We start from the raw sequence: 10,094 nt of genomic DNA on the forward strand, positions 1-10,094 counted from the left end.
CTAAGTGCCCATCAACAAATGAATGGATAGAGAAGCTGTGGTATATTCACACAATGGAATACTATGCTGCATTGAAAAACAAGGAACTCATGTAGTATGTTTCAAAATGGGTGACCCTGGAGGACATTATGCTGAGTGATATATCTCAGTTACAAAAGGGTAAATATGATATGGTGCCACTGTTGTAGAATGGGGCTGACATCGGGGTGGGAGTAAGACTGAGAAAAACTGGATAAATTATGTTTACTGCATTGAAGCCAATGAGGGAGAGAATAGTTTAAAAGTATATATTTTAGGGCATTATGATTATCATAAGAGTCCGGAATGAGGGTTATAGAGTAGAATATACTTGGGGTGGTGTTGGGGTGGGGGGTACGGGGATATTGTGTACCAATGAAGGAGTTTTGCTTTTCAAGGAGAGGAGCGAACTAGGGGTGGGGGTGGCGTGGGCGGGGAGAAAAGTGTAATAATGAATGAATGGAATTCCAAAATCTCTGTAGATGTTCACCGAAATTAATTTTTTAAAAATTTGATGAGAAACAACAACAACGAAAAAAAACCACAACAAAAAACAAGCAAGCAAGCAAACAAACAAAAACCCCTCTAGTTAAAGAAGAGGCACCTGAAGTGTCCACAGTCCTGACAGCAAGAGAAAAGATTTGGAACTAAGAAACATGCTGGATTTATTTATTGTATACCTTAAGACTTTAGAACTTTCTATCATGGCAAACAACTTCAGAATCAAAGTTTATGAAGTTTTCACGACTCTTTCTTTGCTTCTCTTACCACTCACATAATCTTACCTTGTTGTTTTAAATGTAGATCCAAACTGGGAACCAGGATAAAGAATAGCAGCGCAGTCAGACCCATAGTTAGAATCATTATCCAAGTAATATTCCAAGGAAATAGTATACCTAAAATGAATAGTTACAAAAAGTTACCACTTGGGAGATTGAGTATGTTTACACTCATCCAGCCATAAATGATGATTCGACCAAAGCATGATTCTTTTCAGACCCCCACCACCCTGGAATCTCAGGCCTAAGTCAACCTGGGGAGGAAATTATAATTAAGTAGGCAAAAGGAAGGTGTCCTAAGTGAGTCCAGGTTTATTGGGATTTATAGACTGGAACAAAATGAGAGCAGATATTCCTCTCCAAACCACCTCATGCATTCTGTTGATTTTCCCAAGCTAAAGAGAAGAGACAGCTAGATTCTTCTCACCAAGTGTGAGATACAGGTTCTAGGGGCTACAAGATCAGTTTCAAAATTCCTTCAGTTTGTCTAAACTCAGTGTACATAGAATCTTGACCTCCAAAGACCTGAGTCTATAATTATTCTCCTTGATTTGCTGTTGACCATGACCCATATTGACCCTATGCACAATAGCTTGTCCTATCCTAAGCCACTCTCACTGTCTTCAACACACTTGCTCTCTCACCCCAATTACTGTGTCAATCTATCTCATCCAGGGTCTTCCTCTACTGAGCTGTCCTTCCACCCTTTCAAGCATGACATCTTTCTCCAAAGACTGGTCCCTTTTAAGGGAGCTCTGGTGGCCTAGTGGCAAAAATCTGCACTGCAATCCTAGAGGTACACAGTTTGAATCCACCAGATTCTCTCCTGGGGAAGGAGGGACAATCTCCTCTTGTACCAGTCAGATCTGATTTGGCAGTACATGCACACAAAAAAATAAAATAATAACAAAAAAGTAACAAAAACTGCTCCATTTTAGCAACATGCCCAAAGTTTGTGAAACAGAGGTTTAGGATTCTTGCATCCAGGGAGTATCTTTATTTCACCCTCTCCAGAACAGACCTACTTGTTTTCTTGGCAGTCCCTGGCATGTTCTTTTCTCCAGTACCACAAAGGCATCAATCCTCCTTCTATCATTCTTTTTCATTGTCTAGCTCTTAGGCACACCTTAGTCTCCAGACTGACATCGTTGCTTTTTAACACATTGGAGAGGTCTCTGACAGCAGATTAACCCAATGCAATTTGTCTTCTGATTTCCTGACTGCTGGTGCCAAGGGTATTTATTGTGGACTCATGCAAGCAGAAATTATCAACAATCTCCATCTATTTCCCATCTATCATGGCACTGCCAATTGACTTCAGTGGTGAGGATGTTTTTCTTGATGTTGAGCTTCGGTGGAGACTATAGTCCTTGACCTTCTGCAGCAAATGCTGCTGTCTTTCTCAGTTTTAGGAAGCAAAGTTATGTCATCTGCATAATGCAGGTTATTGATGCAGGTTATCCAATTCTGATGCCACATTCCTTCTCAAAGTCCAGCCTCCCGGATGATCTATCTGTTTCTCATATAGATTGAAAAGGTATGGAGATAGGATGTTCTCATATAGATTGAAAAGGTATGGAGATAGGATGTTCTCATATAGATTGAAAAGGTATGGAGATAGGATGCATACCTGATGCTGTCTTTGTTTTCTTCATGTTGAGCTTCAATCCATATTGAAGTCCGGAATTCTGTGCCTTGATTTAGAGACACACATTTATACAGACCTTCTTCCTCTCCTATTTGCATTAAAAAGCACTTAAGCTACTTTATTCAAAAAATTCTATGTATTCTACTCCAGAGGAGGAAAAAATTTCATGTTACCTAAAATATAGTATTATGTTCCAAACTCCTATACAAATAATTTTTACAAGCAAATTTATTTTAAGAGACTGCCATTAAGACAACCAAGAGTTGTTCTGCTACTCATAATTTTAGATATATCAGATGTGGTATCAACTCAATTAAACAATTACTATATTCATGCATGAACACTTGATTATTCTTATGTGAAAGAACAGAGTAAGGAAACACTGCATAGTTCAAAATCAGGAAAAGAGTGTGTCAGGGATGTATCCTGTCTCCATTCCTTTTTATTCTATACTCAGAACAGATCATCTGGAAGACTGGGCTCTATGAAGAGGAATGTGGCATCAGGATTTGAGAAAGACTCATAAACAACCTATGTTATGTAGATGACACAATCTTGCTTGATGAATCTGAGGAGGACCTAAGGCTCTTGCTGCAGAAGGTCAAGGACTCTAGTCTTCAATATAGATTGAAGTTTGCCATCAAAAAGACAGTTTCTTAGCACTGCGTCAATGGGTAGCATCATGATAGATGGAGAAGAGATTGAGATTGTTAACAATTTCAGCTTTCTCAGCTCCACAGTCAATTTTCTTGGCACCAGCTGTCAGGAAATCAAAAGACGAATCACACTGGGAAAATTTGCTGTCATGGACCTTCTCTCCAGCATACTGAAAAACAATGATGTCACTCTAGAGACTAAGGTAGGACTGATCCAGACCATGGTCTTTACAATTACTTGTTATGCATCAGAGAACTGAACAATGACTATGGATGATAGAAGAATTAATGCCTTTGAGTTATGATGCTAGAGAAGATTCTTAAACATACCATGGACTGCCAAGAAAACAAATAGGTCCATTTTGGAGAGGATGAAACCAAGTTTCTCTTTGGAGGCTAGGATTTTGAAGCTCAATCTCACGTACTTGGGGCATGTAAGCAGGATTTACTGGTCCTTGAAGAAGGAAATCATGCTTGGAAGGGTGGAGGGACAATGCAGAAGAGGAAGATTCCAGATGAGATGGATTGATACAATAACTGGGGCAATTAGGGTAAGTGTGTTGCAGTCACTGAGACTGGTTCAGGACAGGGCAGGCTTCAGAGTTGTTGTACACAGGATCACTATGAATATCATAACTATGGTACATAACAACAACAATTCATGTGACAGAGAGGCCATGACTTTGAGACCAAACCTCTACCCTAGTTTGCTCTCTCACATTGGAAATGAAACCATATAGATGTAAAGCTCTTAAGAATCAAAGATGTACTTCGGACATGTCCAAAGGGAGAAGTCCCTGGAGAAAGACACAATGCCTGATGAAGTAGAGGGTCGGCAAATTCTTTCAAAGTATACTTTTGAAAATTTAGACAAGTGGTTACAGTGGAACAGCAATGGGATCAAATATATCAACAATTGTGGGACTGGACCTGGATTGAGTAGTGTTTGTTCTGCTTTACGTAGAGTCATGAGGAAATAGTATGACTCAGCAGTACCTTGCAAGAGCAATATAGCATCATCAGGTTCATGGCACTTAACACCAGGACAGGATGAAGTTGTAAGAGAGAGGAATAACTTAAAAATTCTGGAAAAGATACTCTAAGAAAGCTAAGTGATTTTAATGATCTAGCAAAAGATTCTCTGAAAGAATACTATCATGATAAGAGGTAACACCACAAGAAAATAACGTTGAGGGAAAAATGAAGTACGTTAACTTTTCTTTTAATTTGTACATTTTATAACAGTGATAATCATTTGAAGAATGAGCAAATAGATCTTACCTGATAGGATTATGCTTGTTCTTTCTCTTTGACCAGTTACTGGGTTTTGAAGACAGCAAGTGATATCTCTACGGAAGTCACCTGTAAGGAGAAGAGTCATCTTCATATTGAACAACTTGGCACTATCCTGGGAGTGGGATATTGATGTAGGTGGAATTATCTCTTCTTTGGTATTTCTCCATTCCATTTGAGGCTCTGGAAACCAGCCTATTGAATAACACTCCACTGTAATTCCTTTTAAATTTGGAGGATGCACAAAAATCTGTGTTTGTAAGCTTGTGGCTGGTTGAAAAGAAAAGGAAAAGAGTATTTACACATGAAGAAAGGAAAAATAGAACAAAAATAAATTTAAAAATTCACATGTAGCTAATGGATACCATTTTTATTGGGTTCTCCCCCTCCCCATAATTTTACATTTTTTAAATTTATTTACATTGTGTTTCACTTCGCACGCTGTGTTCTATAGAATCATCCATCTGTACTGTGTTTCATATAATCAGTCACACACACTACAGCCCATGTTATCAATTACTATTGATACATGCTCATTATTATCCCTCCCGTTGAGCTCCCCATTAAATCTTTCCTGTTCTTTCACCTGCATCTATGCACTAAACTCTATTATACCAATGATTTCCATCCTTCCTCCCTTTCTGTCTCCTTTACTCTTTACTCTTTTTGGACATCTATAATTTTAAAATATTTTCTACTGTGATTTGAGAGAAAGTTTTCAGATCATACTTGAGCAATAACTCATTCATGTATATTTTATTCTATAACATTAATTACATATACACAATATCTGGCCAGCCACACATTCCTCATCATCTTTTCCTTCACCTATCAAAATAAGTGTTCTTTGTCCTTTAACAATCTTCTGTTTTCCTGTTTACTTTTCCGATAACCATCTTACATCAATTAACTCTGTATGTAAACCTGTAATTAGCTTTTTATAAGTCTTATATAGTATTTGTTTTTTGAGACTGACTTGTTTCACTCACTATAATGTCCTCTCAAACAGTTGGAGTAATAATAAGAAAAAAGAAAATCTGCTGGCTGGGAGCAAACATTTAGCAATGCCGTCTTAGACAAGGGGACTTAAAATTAAAGTTTACAGGATCCTACAGGGGGCCTCCAGAAGAAAAATACTGATAACCCAATTTAAAAATGGGCAAAAGACATGGAAGGAATTTTCACAGAGGGAGATATTCAAATGGCCAACAGACACATGAAGAAATGCTCAAAAATCACTGGCAATAAGAGAGATGCAAATCAAAACCACAATGACATACCATCTCACTCCAGTAATAGTGGCAAATTTTAACAGGACAGCAAGTAATAAATGTTTGAGACGACATGGCAAGATAAGAACTCTTATACATTGTTGGTGGGATTGTAAAATGGTACAACAATTCTGGAAGGCAGTTTAGCTTTTCCTCAAAAAACTGAACATAGAAATTCCATATGACCTAACTATTCCACTGCTTGAAATATACAGAGAAAATGAGAAGTGAGGCACAGATGGAGACTTGTATACCAATGTTTATAGCAGCATTACTCACTATCAGGAAAGCATAGAAACAGGCCAGAAGTCTAACCACAATCAGATGAATTGAGAAACTATGATACATTCATACAGTGGAATCCTACACAGCATGCAGGAGCAATGATTTTATAAATGATTATCTTGGGAAGGACTGCAGAGCATGATACTGAGTGACCTAACGCAGTCCCAAAGGATAAATGTTGTACAAAACAATTACTGTAGAATGAATATGAAAATAGATCCAAGGGGACGGGGTAGAAGAAGAGGGATGAGGATGTGCACAGGGAGGGATTAATCATGGGGTTGTACAATTTGATGGGTGAGGGTGAGGGAAATTGGTAGAATTTGGTCTGAAAAACAATGTCTTTGAATTTTGTAAATAAACTAGTATAGAAATAATTTTAAAAAGAAATCATTAAAAACCTCTAAAGATACTAAATGCAAGTGGTCTAGAATCTTGTGCCATAGTATTCATGAAACATAAACGTTTGCTTCAAGTTTCCTTATCTCTCCTTTAATGCTATACCATTTATAATATGTTACAAGTGAGGTTTTTTACTTATATGATAGATGGATAGATATAGAGATAGAGATATATCTTAATATTAAGAAAACAAAGATTCTCCCCACTGGGTCAATTGGCAGCATCAGGATGAATGGTGAAGAGATTGAGATTGTTCACAGCTTCAGTTTGCTTGGCTCCACAGTCAACACTCTTGGCACCAGCAGCCAGGAAATTAAAAGGTATATTGCGATGGGAAAGTTTGCTGTTAGGGACCTCTCCAAAGTACTGAAGAACAGTGGTGTCACTCTGGAGACAAAGGTATGCCTGATACAGGCCATGGTCTTTGCAATCACTTGCCATACATCAGAGAGCTGGAAAATGACTAGGCATGCTAGAAGGAGAATTGATGCCTTTGACATGTGTTGTTGGAGAAGAGTATGAATGTACCATGGATTGCTAAGAAAACTAGCAAGTTCATCCTAGAGAGGGTTAAACCAGGCTGCTTCTTGGAGGCAATGATTCTGAAGCTTAGTCTGACATACTTAGCATATGTTGCAAGGAGGGACCAATCCTTGGAGAAGCATGTCATGCTTGGGAGGGTGGAGGGACAGCACAGGAGAGGAAGACCCTCTATGAGGTGAATTGTCAGTGACTGGGATAGTTGGATTGAGTGAGTGTGTCAGAGACATTGAGATTGGCATAGGATAGAGCAGGGTGTAGTGCTGTTATACATAGGATCGCTATTAGTTGTAGGCAACTCAACAGCATATAACAGCAACAACAACATAGATAGATAGATAGATAGATAGATAGATAGATAGATAGATAGATAGATAGATAGATAGACAGACAGACAGACAGAAGATTGTATATATAAAGCCTTTATGGGATGTTTTTAGTTAAATTAGTCTGGAACAAAGTAGTAAATTGAGTAAGAAGGAAATGGGGATCAGAATTATTACTAAAGACACTGTACTAGTTCAAGGTACTAGCACTTCCTGAGTCAACAACCTCTATCTTTTCTCCATCTACCATGATACTAAGTATTAGTCATATGGTGAGGATCTTTGCTTTCTTGGTGTTGAGATGCAATCCATATTATAGACTGCAGTCCTTGATCTTCTGTAGCAAGCATATAAAGTCCTCCTTAGTTTTGGCAAGCAAGGTTGTGTTATCAACACAACACAGCTTTTTAATAAGTCTTCTTCCAATCCAGATGCCACAGTCTCTTGAATGTTCAGCATATAGATTGAAAAGTTATGAAAAAAGGATACATCGCTGATGCACTCCTTTCTTAATTTTAAACCTTGATCTGCTCTGATGTTGCTTCTAGTTCTAAGTATAGGTTTCTCATGAGCACAGTCAAGTGTTCTGGAATCTCCATTCTTCTTAATGTTAGTCACAGTTTGTTGTGATCAACAGAGTTAAATGACTTTGCATAGTCAATAAGACATTAATAGACTTCCTTCTTGTACTCTCCACTTTCAACCAAGATCCATTTGGCACCTGCAATGATATCCTATTGCCTATTCTAAACCCAGTTTGCATTACTCGTAGTTTTCTGTAGATGTCCTATTCTAGTAATTTTTGGATAATATTTATCAAGATTTTGCTTGCATGTGATATTGTTAAATAATTTCCACATTCTATTGGATCACCATTTTCCCCCAAATGGGAATAAATATGGTTCTCTTCCAGTCAGTTGGCCAGATTGTTGTCCTCCAGATTTCTTGGCACAACATTCAGGACTGTATACATCTGTTGAAATATGTCAATTGATAATTCATCAATCTCAGGTGCCTAGTTTTTGCCAATGTCTCCAGAGAATCTTGAACTTCTCCCTTTATTATTATTAGTCCTTGATCAGATACTTTCTGAACAGTTCTGCTTGCAAAGTTAGCTGGAGTTATAAAACCAAAAGGGAAGAACAACTTCCACATTTCTCCAGCTGAAAGAATGGAAAAACAAATTCAGGCCTTGTGTGGCAACACTGAAAGATTCTACTGGCAAAATATCAAATGATTCAGGAAACAACAAAAATAAGATGGAAGAAACGCACAGAGACATTGTACCAAAATTAATTGGTTCACAGTGAACCATTTCATGATGTAACATATGATCAAGAACAACTAGTAATGAATAAAGAAGTTCAAACTGCACTGAAGACATTAGGAAAAAAACCAAACAAACCCCAAAACTCAAACAAACTAAAACCAAACCCAGGAATTAATGGAATACCAATTCATATATTATAACAGATTAATGCCGCCTTGGACATACACACTAGTCTAAACCAAGAAATTTGGAAGAAGACACCTGAACAACTAGGAGAGATCCTTATTTGCTGACATTCCAAAAATAGTGATCCAAAAGACTGTGGAAATTATAGGACAATATCATCAAAATCATAAGCAAGTAAAATCTTTATTAAAAAAATGGCTGTAACAATACATCCACAGGGAACAGCTATAAATTTAAGCTATATTCAGAAGACATCATGGCACAAGGGATATCTTTGCTAATGTTAAATGGATTTTAGCTGAAAGGAGAGACTACCAGAAAGGAGTCTGTCTTAAATTGACTTTGTAAAGGCATTTGTCTGTGTGAATCATTATAACAAGCTATGGTTAAATTTGAAAATAATGGGAATTCCATAATACTTGACTGTGTTCATGTGAAATCTATATATAGAAGTAGTTGTCAGAACAGAGCAAGGGAATACTGTATGGTTTAAAATCAGAAAAAGTGTATGTCTTGGTTCTCTCCTTTCTTCATATCTATTCAATTTGTATGTTGAACAAATCATTTAAGAATCTGGACTATATGAAGAATAATGTGGCATCAGAATTGGAGGAAGACTCTTCAACAACCTATATAATGCAGATGACACAAAAAGTGCTTGTGAAAAGTGAAGAAGACTTGAAGAATTTATTGAAGAAAACCAAAACCATAGCCTTCAATATGGATTATAACTTAGCATACTTGGGGCGGTGGGAGGGGTGCGGGGAGATTGTATAATGAAGAAATAATTTTTCTTTTACTTTTCAAAGAGAGGAGTGAACTGGAGCAGGGGGCAGGGGGAAAGGCTAGGAAGGGAGAAAAGTGTAGCAATGAATGAATGGAAATCCAAAATCTCTGTAAATGTTCATTAAAATTATTAAGATAAAGTCTAAAAAAAAGGGAAAAAAAGAAAGCAAAAATCCTCACCACTGGACATTATGTCAGATAGAGAAAAAAAATTGAAGAATTTATTTGCCTTCATAATTAATACCCATGCTAGTAGCAGTCATAAAATAAAAAAAGTGTGCTGCACTGGGGAAATATCTTCTGTCAAAGACCTCTCCAAAATTCTAAAGAGCAAGGATGCCGGTTTAAAGGCTAAGATGTGCCTAATCACAGTTCAGTAATATACTCATTCTTTAATGCTACTTAAATTAGGCCTCACTTGAAATGATTGAGCTAATCCCTCTTGATAACATATTCTTCATCAGAATCACCTTCACCTTTATTAACTGAACATGCAACTATAAATATTGAAAAGTGTTGTTGCTGCTATGTGCTGTCGAGTCGCTTGCGACTCATAGCGACCCTATGTACAACAGCCCTAAACTCCACTCTGTCCTGTGCCAATCGCACTGTCTCTGACACTCCCATCCCAATT

The 10,094-nt window shown here is 37.4% G+C and overlaps 1 protein-coding gene across 1 annotated transcript in view; it reads right to left on the reverse strand.

Annotated features, from left to right (window-relative positions):
* Positions 1-10,094, reverse strand: part of LOC102859875 (selection and upkeep of intraepithelial T-cells protein 1-like) — a 58,638-nt gene that overhangs the window by 43,973 nt on the left and 4,571 nt on the right. The window contains exon 3 of the mRNA XM_006879801.1: positions 4,383-4,664. Coding sequence (XP_006879863.1) covers positions 4,383-4,664 — 282 coding nt within the window. The remainder of the gene's footprint in view (positions 1-4,382; positions 4,665-10,094) is intronic.

Source organism: Elephantulus edwardii, unplaced genomic scaffold, assembly GCF_000299155.1.
Source record: "Elephantulus edwardii isolate Elephantulus edwardi_28Jun2011 unplaced genomic scaffold, EleEdw1.0 scaffold00005, whole genome shotgun sequence".
In the NCBI taxonomy this organism is placed as follows: domain Eukaryota; kingdom Metazoa; phylum Chordata; class Mammalia; order Macroscelidea; family Macroscelididae; genus Elephantulus; species Elephantulus edwardii.